This window comes from Lepus europaeus, chromosome 11 (assembly GCF_033115175.1).
Source record: "Lepus europaeus isolate LE1 chromosome 11, mLepTim1.pri, whole genome shotgun sequence".
Classification (NCBI taxonomy): domain Eukaryota; kingdom Metazoa; phylum Chordata; class Mammalia; order Lagomorpha; family Leporidae; genus Lepus; species Lepus europaeus.
The window spans coordinates 61747-77496 of record NC_084837.1 but is presented as its reverse complement, the minus strand read 5'-3'; the positions used below and the strand labels follow the sequence as shown (position 1 = coordinate 77496).

General features: G+C 61.0%; 1 protein-coding gene across 2 annotated transcripts; it reads right to left on the bottom strand.

Moving 5' to 3' along the window:
• Positions 1–1363: 1363 nt before the first annotated feature.
• MFGE8 (milk fat globule EGF and factor V/VIII domain containing) lies at positions 1364–14904 on the bottom strand. 2 transcript variants are annotated; one of them, XM_062204902.1, is made up of 9 exons: positions 14799–14904; positions 12463–12588; positions 12058–12189; positions 9899–10080; positions 9431–9586; positions 8780–8924; positions 4852–5039; positions 2297–2452; positions 1364–2197 (listed from the first exon to the last, which is right to left on the bottom strand). In XM_062204902.1, the coding sequence occupies exons 1-9, from the start codon at positions 14869–14871 to the stop codon at positions 2060–2062; spliced, it is 1296 nt and encodes a 431-aa protein (XP_062060886.1). In that variant the 5' UTR covers positions 14872–14904; the 3' UTR covers positions 1364–2059. The 2 variants fall into 2 exon arrangements, with proteins under 2 accessions (XP_062060886.1, XP_062060887.1); XM_062204903.1 differs by having other exon boundaries at positions 4852–5036.
• Positions 14905–15750: the final 846 nt, after the last annotated feature.

Sequence of the window (15750 nt, the reverse complement as noted above, 5' to 3'; positions counted from 1 at the left end):
AAACGCATGGCCAAGCTGGCAGACGGGAGGGCAGCCCTTTGCTCTGCAGCTGGGACTCCTGGCACCAGCAAGGCTCAGGTCACAGTTCCTGGAGAAACAGAACCACCAAGGGCAGGGCTGCTTCTCCCAGTGTCTGCTGATCCCCAGGGGAGGTCAGAAAAGGGGCCTGGGGGAGGGAGGAATCCCGAGGTCATCAACTCCCAGAATAGGTGACGGCAAACCCGGTCCACCCAGAGCTCAGCCAAAGGAAGGAGGGGGCTGAGGGGCCCGCAGGGGTGAGAAGTCGCCCTCCCCATTTTTTTGTTTTTGACAGGCAGAGTTAGACAGTGAGAGAGACAGAGAAAAAGGTCTTCCTTCCTTCCTTCCGTTGGTTCACCCCCCAAATGGCCGCTACGGCCAGCATGCTGCGCCAATCCGAAGCCAAGAGAGCCAGGTGCCTCCTCCTGGTCTCCCATGCAGGTGCAGAGCCCAAACACTTGAGCCATCCTCCATCTGCCTTCCTGGGCCACAGCAGAGAGCTGGACTGGAAGAGGAGCAACCAGGACAGAATCCGGCGCCCCAACTGGGACTAGAACCTGGGGTGCCGGTGCCACAGGTGGAGGATTAGCCTAGTGAGCCGCGGCCCCTCCCCATTCTTGTGGAGACCACCCCCTGGCTCTTCACCCCATCCCTATCCCTGCCCCGTCCAGCTGGCCACAGCAGCCCTCAGGAAGGAGTCCACCCCAGAATCTTCCAGGAGTTGCCAGCAAAGCTATGCCTGCCCGCCCAGAGGCACCTGTGTGCTTCCAGCATGGATCCGAGTCTGGATGGGAAAATTCACATTTAACACTAGGCTGGCTTCACACACCTCTTCCCAGGGAGTCAGTTCCTCCTCTGCCACCCCTTCCCAGATCACCAGGGCACTGTCCTGGCCACACTGCCACGGGGAGGGCAGAGTACCCTGGGCTTTCCTCCCCACACAGCTCTAAAAGTAGCCTGGGATCACAGGGTTCCTGTTTCTTCAGCCCAGCCCTCCGGCTGCAGAGAAAATGGAAATTCTCAAAGAAACCTCAGCCCAGGCGGGGCCCATCTTCCAGGTGTGGGAGGGGACCAGGCATTCACGGAGAGTCTGTGTGCAGGGGGAGTCCTGGGCCCCTCACCAGACAGCAGTTGTGGGTCCTGCCTAGGGGCAGCAGGAGGTGGAAGTCCCACCCCCTAGAGACAGACAGACACTAACTCTCACTCTCTCTCTCTCTCTCTCACTCACACACACACACACACACACACTCTCCATCCTACTGCTGTTGAGCTACTTGAACACAAGGGGGCGCTGCAGGGGCCCCGCAGCACTGGCTGGAGCAGTACAGACCACAGCGAGTCCCAGTGAAGAACACAAATGTATCTGGAAGCTGCCTGTGTGCTGTGCAGTGAGGACAGCAGAGTGGCACCACACCCGCCCGGCCAGCCCCCTCCCTTCCGCAAACCTCCAGGTCCAGGACAAGGGTCAGTAGCGGTCTCCAGGGAAATAGGAGCAAAGGTTCCAGGGCTAGGTGGATGTGAGGATGTGGTGTATGGGAAAAGCAGCCAGGGGCTCTTCAGTGTCAGCCAGGGCCTGGCAGCAGGCACCCACCCTGACTCCAGCCCCGAGTGATGCCTGAGAAATCGGGATGGTAGGGGGGCCGGGCGCCAGAGCATTGGGAGCTTAGGGTGAAGAGAAGAGAGGAGCGTCTGGTTGGACCCTCTCTGAGGCTGTACTACAGCCCACGGCAGGAGCCCCCCTGGCCAGGGCCCCCAGGAGCTGAGGGTGAGGAGGAAAGAGGAGTGTCTGGTGGCACCCCCTATAGGGAGCCGGGGCAGGAGCCCCCCCCCCCCCCCCAGGCCCCCAGGGAGCTGAGGGTGAGGAGGAGAGAGGGGTGTCTGCTGGGATCCCCTCTGGGGCTGTACTACAGCCAGGCAGGAGGCCCCCTGGCCGGGCCCCCCAGGAGCTGGATGGAGGGTGAGGAGGAGAGAGGAGCGTCTGGTGGGACCCCCTCTGGGGCTACACTACAGCCGGGCAGGAGCCCCCCTGACCGGGCCCCCACTAGCAGCCCAGCAGCTCCAGGCGCAGAGTGATGCGGTTGTGCCACGCCACGGGCAGGATGCGCACAAAGCGAGCTAGCACGGGCGTCTCAAACACATTCTTCTTGTGCGAGTAGTTGTCCAGGTTGCCAGGGAAAACCTGGAGACAGAGGGAGTAGCATTAGCAGGACCCCAGGGCTGGCAGCCCTCCCTCCCGGGCCCAGGTGGCATAGGGGAAGACAGCTGAACACACACATACCTTGCTGTCCGCGGCCCCCTGCTCCTTGTACTCGGTCCAGTTCCGGCCATCGTTGCTGTGGGCCACCTTGTAGGCTGCCACATACTGGATGTGGCCAAAGTCCCGAGCCCCCTGGGTGATGACGCCCGTCACCCGCTTCTGGGAACCCAGGTCGACCTGCAGGAGAGCCACGGGGCAGTCAGGTGGACAGGCAGACGCGCTAGGGCACAGTCAGGTGGACAGACAGACACACTAGGGCACAGTCAGGTGGACAGACAGACGCGCTGGGGTACAGTCAGGTGGACAGACAGACACACTAGGGCACAGTCAGGTGGACAGACAGATGTGCTGGGGCACAGTCAGGTGGACAGACAGACACACTAGGGCACAGTCAGGTGGACAGACAGACGCACTGGGGCACAGTCAGGTGGACAGAGAGAAACACTGAGGCACTGTCAGGTGGACAGATGACAGACACACTGGGCACAGTCAGGTGGACAGACAGACACGCTGGGGCACAGTCAGGTGGACAGACAGAAGCACTGGGGCACAGTCAGGTGGACAGACAGACACACTAGGGCACAGTCAGGTGGACAGACAGACGCACTGGGGCACAGTCAGGTGGACAGACAGACGCGCTGGGGCACAGTCAGGTGGACAGAGAGAAACACTGGGGCACTGTCAGGTGGACAGATGACAGACACACTAGGCACAGTCAGGTGGACAGACAGACACGCTGGGGCACAGTCAGGTGGACAGAGAGAAGCACTGGGGCACAGTCAGGTGGACAGACAGACACGCTGGGGCACAGTCAGGTGGACAGATGACCGACACGCTGGGGCACAGTCAGGTGGACAGATGACAGACACGCTGGGGCACAGTCAGGTAGACAGACAGACACGCTGGGGCACAGTCAGGTGGACAGAGAGAAGCACTGGGGCACAGTCAGGTGGACAGACAGACACGCTGGGGCACAGTCAGGTGGACAGAGAGAAGCACTGGGGCACAGTCAGGTGGACAGACAGACGCGCTGGGGCACAGTCAGGTGGACAGATGACAGACACGCTGGGGCACAGTCAGGTAGACAGACAGACACGCTGGGGCACAGTCAGGTGGACAGACAGACGTGCTGGGGCAGTCAGGTGGACAGATGACAGACACGCTGGGGCACAGTCAGGTAGACAGACAGACACGCTGGGGCACAGTCAGGTGGACAGACAGACACGCTGGGGCACAGTCAGGTGGACAGACAGATGCACTGGGGCACTGTCAGGTGGACAGACAGATGCACTGGGGCACTGTCAGGTGGACAGATTACAGACACACTGGGCACAGTCAGGTGGACAGACAGATGCACTGGGGCACTGTCAGGTGGACAGACAGATGTGCTGGGGCACAGTCAGGTGGACAGACAGATGCACTAGAGCACAGTCAGGTGGACAGATGACAGACACACTGGGCACAGTCAGGTAGACAGACAGACGTGCTGGGGCACAGTCTGGTGGACAGATGACAGATGCGCTGGGGCACAACCCCATGCTGTGGGAAAGCCACTTCATGTGGCCAAGCTGTTTCAGTTTACAGTTTCTGCTGTAATAGGGACCGAAGTGATGCCACCCAGCATTGGGCACTTCACCGTTTCAGATCCCAGGCCCAGAGCCCAGGTCCCGGCCCCAGGCACAGGCCTATGTGGGGTGTGACAGGAACAGGGACAGGACAGCAGGGGCCATAGCTGGGCCACCCACAACCTCCCAGCAGCCCCAATAGAGTCCCAAGGCTGGCAACTTCTCTTGGGGCCTGCAAGACACACCTCCTGCCCCACCCCCAACCAGCCTGGAGGACTGGTCAGCCATGCCTGGAGGTGGTCCAAGCCCCAGGCTGCAAAGCCCACATAGCCTCTCAGCTGGCAAGCCCCAGGTTAGTGCTCACCTGCCAGGCTAGTACTCACCTGTCCCAGACTAGTGGTCACCTGCCCAAGGTTGGTCCTCACCTGCCCCAGGCTTGTGCTTACCTGCCCCAGGCTAGCACTCACCTGTCCCAGGCTTGCGCTCACCTGCCCCAGGCTAGTCTTCACCTGCCCAGGTTAGTCCTCACCTGCCAGGCTAGTGCTCACCTGTCCCAGACTAGTGGTCACCTGCCCAAGGTTGGTCCTCACCTGTCCCAGGCTAGTCCTCACCTGCCCCAGACTAGCACTCACCTGCCCAGACTAGCACTCACCTGCCCAGGCTAGTCCTCACCTGCCAGGATAGCTGCCCCATCAGAAAGACTCTGTTTACCCATTTCCACAAAGCCCAAGGCCTTCCCACACCCATGCCCACATGGAGAGGTCCCCAGGAGCCTGGGTGGGGTCTCCATCCTCCCTCCTGCTCTGCTGCCCACAGGCAGAGCCTCATCCACTGGGGCAGCCAACGGGGGCCTCGCACACCCTTTCTCCACCTGGAGAAAGGTGGAAGAAAGGGAAAGGTTCAAATACAAGAAACCACGCTTTTCAGAAACTCTTCTGGGGAGAAGTCTGGGCTGGGCAAAGTCAAAGATCTGGCTGACCTGGCCCTGCAGCCCGGTAGGGCCTGACCCACCTGCAGCCACTCAGAGGCGTCGTTACTCTGGGCCGTCCAGGCGTTGAACTTGCCCTGCTTGTCCAGTCGCCCATAGAAGGGATACCAGCCAAAGGCACGCAGGCCCCAGGTCTTGTAGCTGCTGGAGGCCGTGATCTGCTTGTCGGGGATAGTGTTGTCCTTTAGGCCCAGGGGTTCCGAGCATCCTGCTGGCAAAGAAGGCCAGCACTGTGATCCCAGGGTGTAGACACGAGGCCATGGAGGGGAAAACTCCACAGGCCCGATCAGAACCAGCTGATCCACCTTCTCACTGCCTGTCCTGCTTGCAGCCTGCCCTGCCCAGCTGGTCTCTGCTCCCATCCCCACCCCAACCTGCCCCTCACAGACCACCCAGGACCACCCTTCTCCCTTCTCCAACTTCTCCACCACCTCCAACCTCTTCCAGGCCTGACCTGCTCCAAGGAGCCTGCCCTGACCCCTTCACTGAGGCAGTCCCCTCCCTGCTCTGGATTCAGCGCCCCTGCACTACCCCTGGTGCAGCTGCCAGCCACACCTCTGAGTTCGGGGATTGCTGTCCAGAACAACCACCTCTGTATTCAGTGCTCCTTTGGTCATTAAATCTGCTACAAAAAGATCCAGAATGAAGTAGAAATGGCATTTAGGAACCCCATTCTACAGATGGAAAAACTGAGGCCAAGAGCCATTAGCAGTGTGTCCAAACCCCACTACCACCACCCTACACACACACACACACATACACACCCTGGACAGCAGCTCCACCATCCACTCATCCCCCAGGACCCAGGAAGGCCCACCTGGCAGTGAGGACAACACTCCTGCCTCCAGGAGCCCGAGACCCCATGCCTTTTGGGGACTTTTCTGCAGCAGCCCTACCAGAGAGCCTCGCACACTCAGCAGATGAGTTCCAGGTACCGTCCCACGGGTCCGAGGGCCCAAGAAGCCGGCCTTTGTTCTCAGGCTGATCCACACTCCCAGCAATGTGCAAGCTACTGTGCTGGCATCTGCGCCTGCAGGTGGCCAGGACAGCCAGGCACAGGCAGGAGATAACACTCGTAAAGAATGGGGGTGTTGGCCGGCGCTGTGGCTCAACAGGCTAATCCTCCGCCTTGCGGCGCTGGCACACCGGGTTCTAGTCCCGGTCGGGGCGCCGGATTCTGTCCTGATTGCCCCTCTCCCAGGCCAGCTCTCTGCTGTGGCCCGGGAGTGCAGTGGAGGATGGCCCAAGTGCTTGGGCCCTGCATCCCATGGGAGACCAGGAGAAGCACCTGGCTCCCGGCTTCGGATCAGCGCGGTGCGCCAGCTGCAGCGCGCCAGCCGCAGTGGCCATTGTGGGGTGAACCAATGGCAAAGGAAGACCTTTCTCTCTGTCTCTCTCTCCCACTGTCCACTCTGCCTGTCAAAAAACAAACAAAAAAAAGAATGGGGGTGTCCTCCACCCCTGGCAGAACCCCGTTTCATGGACCAGCACTATGGCACCTCACAGTGGAGTGCCACAGCTCCCTGCTGACGGCCTGGGAAAGCAGCAGAGGATGGCCCGAGTGCTTGGGCCCTGAACCCACGTAGGAGACTCAGATGGAGTTCCCGGGGAGTGAACCAGTGAATGGGAGATGTCTTTCTGTCTCTCCCTCCTCCCTCCCTGTCACTCTATTTTTCAAGTGAAAGAGTTTTTAAAGTGAAAAAGAGGAGGAGGAGGAGGAACAGGAAGAGCTGAGGGGAGGGGCAGGGTCCTGCAGAGCCACAGGTCCATCTGGGAACAGACCAGAGATCACGCGGTGCTAAGCCTCCCCCGTCACCAACTGCCTGCCAATCACACTCTCACCTTGTGATGGCTGAGTACCAAGGGAACCCCACCTTAGCCCATGAAGAAAGGCCTCGGGCAGGGGGATGGCCCAGCTCTTGGCTAAAGAACAGGGAAGTCCTGAGGCAGGCAAAGTTGGGCAGCCTTGCCGATGGCAACAATCCTAGCCGTTCACTCAGACTGGGCCCGCACAGAGACCACCAGCCCCCAGCAGGTCAGGCCCCCGCTCTGGGCCTCCCCAGGAAATCAGCCTTCCAGGAAAGAGCAGCTGAAAAGGTTCTAGACAACACCAGGACTCTCAGCTCCGTCACTCCGTGAAGGAGGGAGGCCCTTCTCGCTGTGACTGGGTCCACATCTGGTGTAGTCCAGCAGGCCCAGGGTGTGACGCTAACACTGCTGGCCCACGGGGCACTGCCCCTCACTCTCTAAGGGCCACATCCATGCCAGGTCCTCACCTGGTGTCCTCTCAAGTCCCTCACCCAACACCTGCATCGCGTCACCACCCAGCCGCCCTCAGGGTGCTCATGGCCATCTGACCGGAACAGCTCTGTAAGGTCGAGGGTCTCACCTTACTGTTCCCAAGAGCCAGGTACTGAGCCACTTAATAAAATGTCTTAACAGAAGTTTACAGAGTCAAAGACTTCACACACTTTCCAAGGACACAGTTCCTGCCTGCGAAGAGGCGACCGTGCACAGGGCACCAGTTCCCCTGTGCATGCCTGTGACCGCCCATACCTCGGCCTCACACACTCAACATGCCCTTTAGTTGGCAGGAATGCCTGTCAGCAAAAGGGTCAGGCTGGGCCCTGAGGGCGGACCAGCCAGCTCTGAGGCTCCGTTAGAGGCTCCTCCCAGCCCAAGGCTAAGGCAGCAGTGCTGAGAGGCCTCCCGGTAGGGCACAGGCCTGGCTCTGTCCCCAATCAGCTGCTTAAATTCCCTTTTAGCAAAAACAAAGTCTTTTACTCCCCACTTCCAGGACAAGGCTCAGAGGCAGGACTCTGGGAGAGGAAGAACACCAACTTAAGCTCGGGCAAAGCCACCGCCTGCAGCACCGGCATCCCATGTAGGCATGGCTTTGAGTCTTGGCTGCTCCACTTCCCATCCAGCTCCCTGCTGATGCACCTGGGAAAGCAGCTGAAGACGGCCCAAGTGCTTGGACCCCTACCCCACATGGGAGACCAGGAAGAAGCTCCTAACTTTGGGCCAGTCTCTCTCTCTCTCTGCCTCTGCCTCTCTGTAACTCTGCCTTTCAAATAAATAAATAAGTCCTTAAAAATCAAAAAGAGGCAGGCAGAGAGCTCAACTCTGAGTGGTTTTAGGGTGGTCTCTGAAGGTAACAGGAAGGGGTGCCACATAAGGAGAGAGGGGTGTGTAACAGGAAGGGGTGTCATGTAAGGAGAGAGGGGTGTGTAACAGGACTGGTCTTTGGTAAGACAAGAAAGGTAGTCCACAGCTCTGGCCAGTAAGCTGTAAGTTCCCCCAGTGGCCAGCAGGGGACACTGTATCTACAGAGACAGGGAACTACCCAGACGCCCACAAGGAAAACGCTGAGACAAGACGGCCAGTGGAGTCTGCAATGGGGAGTTTTCCCGGCTCTGGGTAAAGCTTTCCTGTTCGGGGACCCCCATCTCTCCCCCCAAAAGCAGGAAGCACGAGCTTAAAATCCACAGACCTAGAAGCCCCCACACTTCCCCCAAGTGCAGACCACAGGAGGTTTGGCAGGGGAAACACTAGACAGCCCAGAGACCTGGAACAAGTTTGAATACCCTAATAAATATCTGAGTCTCACTTCATCACTCATCAAGTATTTTGAGCACTGGGACTACATCAGGGAACAAAACAAATCCCCTTCCCTCGTAGAGCTGCAAAACGGCAGCAACGCTGGGTGTTCTAGAACTTGAAGAAGCCACCCAGAACTAGTGAAAGTACTCTGCAAGCTGACGTGATGCCTTTTCTCTCTGCCAACCACTGCCCAGAGCCATGGGGTGGCGGGCTGGGAACACCTAAGCAGGGTGCTTCCTGTCTGAGCCCAGGTCCCTGGGACGGCCTGCTGGCCCACCTGGTTCAAGCAGGCTGAGAAGCAAGGGAGCAGGGCCATCTCCTAGGAGCAGCTGCCACGCCTGCACTCACCATTCAGCTCACAGCCCAGGAGCTCCATGCGGAGGGTGCAGCCCCGGTGGCAGGTCACAGGGTACAGCCTCACATACTGTGCCTCCAGAGGGGACTCGAACAGGTTGGTCTTCAGTCCACTGTTGTCCACGTTGCCGGCAAACACCTGGGAGGGAAGGGACAGGCCAGGAGGAGAGGTCGGTGTGGCAGTCCCCTTCCTGTGTCTGCAGGGCAGAGGTGAGCTGAGCAGGCAAGGACTCAGCAGAGCCAAGAGGCCTCACACAGCAGCAGTCTGGTTGGCCAGTACACGGCGTTCAACACAGCTGCTGCTTCTCACACCCTTCTTGCCCCACCCTGGGGCCTAAGCACCAACACTGACCCACAGGGGCCTTCATTCTGACCATCCTGGCCCACAGCATGCAATGTTTGCCTTGTGAGTGGTGCCCACTTAGTGATGCTATCCTTGAGCAGGATACAACCTGCACAACTCCACGTGGCCCTGAGGGCTCCAGTGTCATGACCACCCCACAGGGTCTCCCACACGCTTGTGCCTAAGTGGAACTAGTACTACCTGCGTCTGCTGATTTCTGGGAACAAGATGCACCTGGAGACGTGCCTCATCTGACTCACCCAAGGTACCCTGCCCAAGGAAGGGCCCCCAACAAGCCCCACCTTGTCTCCAGACCCGTCCGCTTCCTGGATGAACTGGAACTTGCGCCCATCTAAGCTGTAGGCCACCTTTAAGGTCTTCACGTACTCAGCGCTGCCCGCGCGGCTGGCACCTTGTGTCACAACACCTGTCACCCACATCTTCCGCAGCAGATTCACCTGGGCCAGAGGCAGGGAAGACAGCACCCTCATCTCCTGGCTCCCTTCCACCTCTTCTCTCCTCCCACCCAGGGGAGGGACAGCCCAGGCAGAACAAAGGAAGAGAGCCCTCAGGCTCTCCACCTGGTGCTCAGGCGGCCAGAGAGGCCTTATCCAGTGCAGACAGCCCCCCACAGCCTGGGGCCTGCTCCCTCCACTCAGAGACCTCACCCGTGTGGACCATGCTGCAGAGGCCCCAGTGTTCGCCCTGCCACAGCGACCCCCAACACGGCGCCTCTCCCATCACCCCACCTTGGGGATTCCTCATCGTACCTGGATCCAGGGCTTCCTATCGTAGTTGCTGGCTGTCCAGGCGTTGACAATGCCAGTCTGGTGAAGCCGGGCCAGCTCCGGGGCCCAGCGCTGCAAACCCAGGAAGCCCAAGTGCACCGATGAAGCAGAGAGCTGGGAGTCAGCGATGGCGCCACCCTCCATGCCCAGTGGCTTGGCGCACCCTGAGCGGAGGGAGACGGCAGTCAGGTAGCCATGCAAGCGGGTCCCAGGGTCCAGTGAGGACCAGAGGAGAGGACAGCAGGACAGCACTCAGAACCTCATACGGAGCAGGGACCATCGAGGGACGTGCCGGTAGGCAACGTCGCTCTCATAGGGCACCCAGCAGCTGTGCAGGCATACGGGGGAGGACTGTCAAGAAGGGCTTTGGGGAAAAGGGGGCGTCCCTCGAACAGCGTGAGCAGTGTGTGTAGAACACACAAGGTCACACACACATGATGGGTGTGAATATGACAACACACACGTGATATGCGTGAACATACACAACACACAAGGCCACACACGTGATGCATGTGAACATGCACAACAAACACGGGATGCGTGTGAACGTACACAACACACAAGGCCACACACATGTGCGATGGGTGTGAACGTGTACAACACACAGGCCACACATATGCGATAAGTGTGAACGTGAACACACATGCGATGGTGTGAATGTAAACAACACACAAGGCCACACACACATGCAATGGGTGTGAATGCCATTTCACTTTTCCTCACACCCCTTTGCCTCTTCCACCTGTGGGTCCTGACCCAGCAGCCTCTCTCATTCTAGGGACACTCACGGTGTATACCTGGGCTTTCCAGCTGCCACGCAGAACCCAGGGATACACCCAGTCTCTCTCCAACACCCCAGGCTCCAGCTGAGCTCAGCACCATCCCCTTCTCATAGGAAGAGCAGGGAGGCACAGAGCAAGCCGTGGCCAACCCAGGTGCAACTCCAGCTCTGCCTCTCCAACTCTCCTCACATGCTACCCTGAGGGACCGCAGTGTGTACTCCTGGGGCTGCTGGGGTCCCTCCTGACTCCACGGAAACAAACAGAATGAACAAGGAGAGCTGTCCCCCTGAATGTGTGGTCACCCCCTATGTTCTGCTCCAGGCGCTGCCCTGTCTGTCCATCCTGGGGCAGACCCCAGGCCAAGAAGCTGGGAGACTAGGCACGCAATTCCAACTGTGACACACCCACGGCTACCTCAGATTCACTCAGTAATTAGTGGGCTCAGCTGGCCCCACCCTGGGCTCTGTCTGCCTTAGCCTCCACCCCCACAACCCCTACACTCATAGCCTCAGCCCTGCAACCACGGCATGGGCCCTGGGTGCTGCCTCTTCCAAAGTGAAAGGCTGTCCCTCCCAGGGCCCAGCTCCCGCTCGCTGGTCCCAGCCCTCCCTGCCCCTTCCTGGCGGTCAGCACATCTCAGAGGCATTCCCTGTATCTACTCCAAGGAGGGTACGAAGCCACCTGCCCCTACCCACGGTGCTCAGCGACAGAGCCACTGACCTGAAGAAACCTGGGGCCCCACACCCATCTCCATGCCGCAGGCAGCACAGGAAAAGCCCTAGTAGGGCTGGGGAGAGGACAGAGGGGCTCCAGCTGGGCCAGGATGGGGGCGGCACGGAGAATCACTGCTGGCAAGGTCTTCTGGGCACCCACCAAGGGCCACTGAGTAAACACCCAAACAGGTCAGGCAGGTCAGTGCCCCGGCACCCTCCAGGCCTCTGACCGTACATGAGCGAGCATGGCCTTGGCTGCCTGGGCCTCTTCCTCCACCATCACGAAGCCCTCTGCAGTTGCGAGGAAGCCACGGGTCAGTCACGGGCCCTGAGGTCAGCCTGACTCACTGAGCTCTCGGGCCCCGAGAGATTAACAACTCCTAGCAGAAAAGTCCCCAGGCCTAACCCTGATGCTGTGCCTGGTTGATGGAACTCAGAAAAGAGCACTCCCACGACCTCTAGGGTCACCAAGCCCTTCCTTCCCCCGCAGTCCCATGAGAGAGATGCGGATGGAACGAAGCCTGGGAAGGGACGACAGGACCTCTGCCCCCTGCCTGAAGAGGCTCCATCCCTTGCTCAGTGTCCCCAGAGGCAGCCTTGACACAGGGGAGGCCGGCACATGGCCACACCCCCACCCCATACTCACTGGTTTCACAGTGGGTGCCCATGTAGCCCTGAGGGCACTCGCAGATATAGTGGGTGAAGACATCCCCTCGGTGAGCGTCACCAACCACCTGGCATTCAGCATTGTTGTAGCAGGGATTTGGGGAACAGGGACCTGGCGACACGGAGACAGACAAGATGGACAGGTGATCAGGAAGGAGCTGCAGACACAGGAGGCAACAGATGGGCCCAGCCCAAAAGAACCCTTCCCCCGACTCAGCCCACTCTCTCTGCCATCTGTGCCCTCCCCCAACCTGCCAAATGGAGCCTGGGCCAGTCACGAGTAGGTGACTCGGGGCAACCCAGGTGAAAAACTGGGGACTGCTGCCCATGAGAGGAAGCTGGAGGCTGGGGGTCAAGAGCAGCGGGCACAGCCCAGGGCAGGTACCTTCCTCCGTCTCGTTGCACACGAGGCCAGTGAAACCTTCAGGGCAGAGGCAGAAGAAGGGGGCAGCATCCTGGCCCATCAAGCAGGTTCCACCGTTGAGGCACTGGCTGGAGTCACAGAAGTCACCTGCAAGAGCAGCCCTGCCTCAGGACCCCACGGAGCCCAGAACTACTGGGAAAGGGGTGGGAAGCTGACAGGTGACAAGAGGTACAGGCCAGCACTGAGCAACCCTGGAGGTGGGCGTTTCACAGGGGAGGGACCGTCTGAGCTCATCTGAAAGGCAGCACAGCACTCTGAAAAAGCAGGAGCCTACTGCAGGACACTGGCTGGATGGGGAGTCAGGAGTCAGTATGGGAGCCCCTAAAACGAGAAAAGCTTCTGGGGCCGGCGCTGTGGCACAGTGGGTTATAAAGCCCTGGCCTGAAGCACTGGCATCCCATATGGGCGCCAGTTCAAGTCCTGGCTGCTCCACTTCTGATCCAGCTCTCTGCTATGGCCTGGGAAAGCAACAGTAGATGGCCCAAGTCCTTGGGCTCCTGCACCCATGTGGAAGACCAGGAAGAAGCTCCTGGCTTTGGATCGGCACAGCTCTGGCCATTGCGGCCATCTGGGGAGTGAACCAGCAGGTGGAAGACCTCTCTCTCTGTCTCTACCTCTCTCTGTAACTTTCTTCCAGATAATTAAAATAAACCTTAAAAAAAAAAGAGAGACAAGCTTCCCCGGCACTGTGCAGCCTGGAGAATACACAGAGAATCCAGGTGTGCGGTGGGGGGTGGGAAGCCCAGTCCAATTCTGGAAAGGAGGTGAAGGGGCGTGTCTGGAGCTGCAGACAGGTCCCCCAGGCACAGGGGTGTCCCAGACTGGACCTGAGGTACACGGGGTACACCATGAAGAGGCGGCAGGCAGCTGTGCTGGAGGCCTGGGGGGCAGAAGTGCACAGCCAGCTACAAAGGAGAATACAGGAGGAGCAGGTGCAGGCTGTGGTCAAGGGCACTTGGGTTTGCATCTGAAGGACTATACCCGGCTCCCAGCGGCCTCAAATCCTGCACCCATCCCCACATCCCGGCGGCTTCCCTTGGAGTTGGGCTCTGCACTCAGCCTGTTCCCAGCCCACTGGGGCTGCCAGGCCCAGGAGGCTCCTCCAGCTGACCTCCGAAACCCCAAAGAGCTGCCCCAGACCCCACACCCAAGCCCATCATTTCAGGTACAACTTGAGAAATCATTTTCCTGCCTTCAGTGCTCCACCCCAGGCTCCCAAGGCCCCAGAGAGGCCCAGGGCCAGGCCATGGTCACCACCAAAGGGAACCAGCCCTGGAGCCCCGCCTTAGCGGGGCCTGGGGAGCTTAAGGCTGCTCCTGAGGGCTGTGGTCAGTGGCTCTAAATAGCCGGTTAATCCATCCCCCAAGCTGGCAGGCGACAGGCACTGTGTGGTCAGGGGCTCTGCAGTGGCCAGAGGCCTGGTCTCCGGTCCCAGCACCGACCCTCTTCTGCTTTACTGCTTCCAAAGGAAACGGGGCGGGGGGGGGGGGCGAGGGAGAGGGGAGGGAAAGTCCTCCCCTGACCCCGCCTGCGCCCGCATTTCTACAAAAGCCGGGCCACCCCGCACCCGCCAGCCCGGGAGACCGGCCCCGGTATGTCCCTGGAGGCTCCGGCTGGGAGGGCGGGAAGGAGTGGAAGGGACCCGAGTGGGAGCCCGGGGCACCCTGAAGGTCTCAGCTCCAGCCCCGGGTCATAGAAGTGCAAGGACGCGAGGCCAGGCCCAGCAGCAGACTTCCCGCTTCTGTCAATTCCGCTTCTATGGAAAACGAGGGGCCAGGGGTACCCCGACAGTCCCCGTTTCCCAGGGCTCCATCGGGGTGGGGCATCCCAGGACCAGCCCGCTGGGGCCCAGCTGTCCTCAGGGCTCCAGGCGGGGGAGGAGGATCGGCCGGACGCGGCAGCCGGCCAAGGCCGCGGCCCGGGGCCCAGGAGGCGGCCCTCTTCCCAGCCCCGCCCCGCCGGCCGGGCCTCCCCGACCCCAGTGCAAGCGGACAAGCGGGGGTGCGCAAAGTGCGGGAAGTTTCCGCAGCCAGCAGGGCGGGGCCCTGAGCTCGGAGGCTGCAGGGAGCGCGCGGCCGGACGGCCTCGCCGCACGGACGGGAAAGAGGCCACGCAGCGCATTCCTGTGTCACGTGCCAGCCACGTCCTGTGGGCGGCGGGGATGCCGCCCGTGTCCCGCGTCCACGGCCGCCCCGACGCCCGGGCGCAGACGCAGCGCCAAGCCCCGCGGCTCCCCGCACGGAGGCAGGCGGCTCCGGCACCGAGGGGCTCCCCGCACAGAGGCGGCGCGGACTCACCCGAGGCGGCCAGCACTCCCGAGGCGCACAGCAGCGCGCCGCACAGCGCGGCCCACGGACGGAGATCCTGCATGCTGCCGGGCGCGGGCGCGGGCGCTGCTCCCGCCCCGCAACACCGGAATAAATCGGTGGCGCAGCACCGCCCACCGGCCCACGTGCTCCGCGCGGCCGGCGGGGGCGGGCTCGGGGCGGGGCTCGGCCGTACCCGCCCCTGCCTGGCCGCACCCTGCGCCTCGCGGGTCCCGCGCCCTGAGCCGCCCCGGAGCCACGCAGAAGCAGGTTTTGGACGTGCGGAGCCCGGGTGCGTGCCGGGCCCTGGACCCCGGGGGCCTCGCGGGCTATGGGCGATGCCCATCAAAATCTCGGACGCCGACGTCACCCGAGCCCCGGCAGCTCGGCCCCCACGCCCACGCCGGCGCGCGGGGCGCGGCCAGCGACCAAGGCCCACAGAGGAATGCGCGTTCTCCGTGAGCGTCTAAGGGGGCCTGGAGGCTTTGCCGCAGCGACCCGGGGAGGGAGGCCTCGCCCCAGGGCCTCGCCCCAGGGCCTCGAAGAGAGCTCTGGTGCAGTGTACGTGCGCGCGCCCTGCCCGCGAAGGAGCGCAGGGAACGCCAGCCTCTGTCGAGGTGGAGGAGCGGCTGGGGGCCCCGGCGGGAGCCCACGATTCAGACCGTTCCGCGTGCGAGTTCCTCAAGACACTGGAAACACCTGCCTCGTGACTGCCTGCCGCTCTGGCCGGTGCGTGTCCAGGGAGAGAGGTGAGAGAGGCGCCCGCACCGCAGGTCCCTACAGCAGCAGCGAGACCGGCGCCCTTCCATCCCCCCCGCGGAGAGTCTGGGTGCCTGGTGTGATAGGTTCACATTATGTAAAGGTATTGAAATGTTGCACTAAGTGCCACAAAAAAGTGCAAGCACTGCATGTTAATAGAAACATTTTAAAATAAGACTTTTCA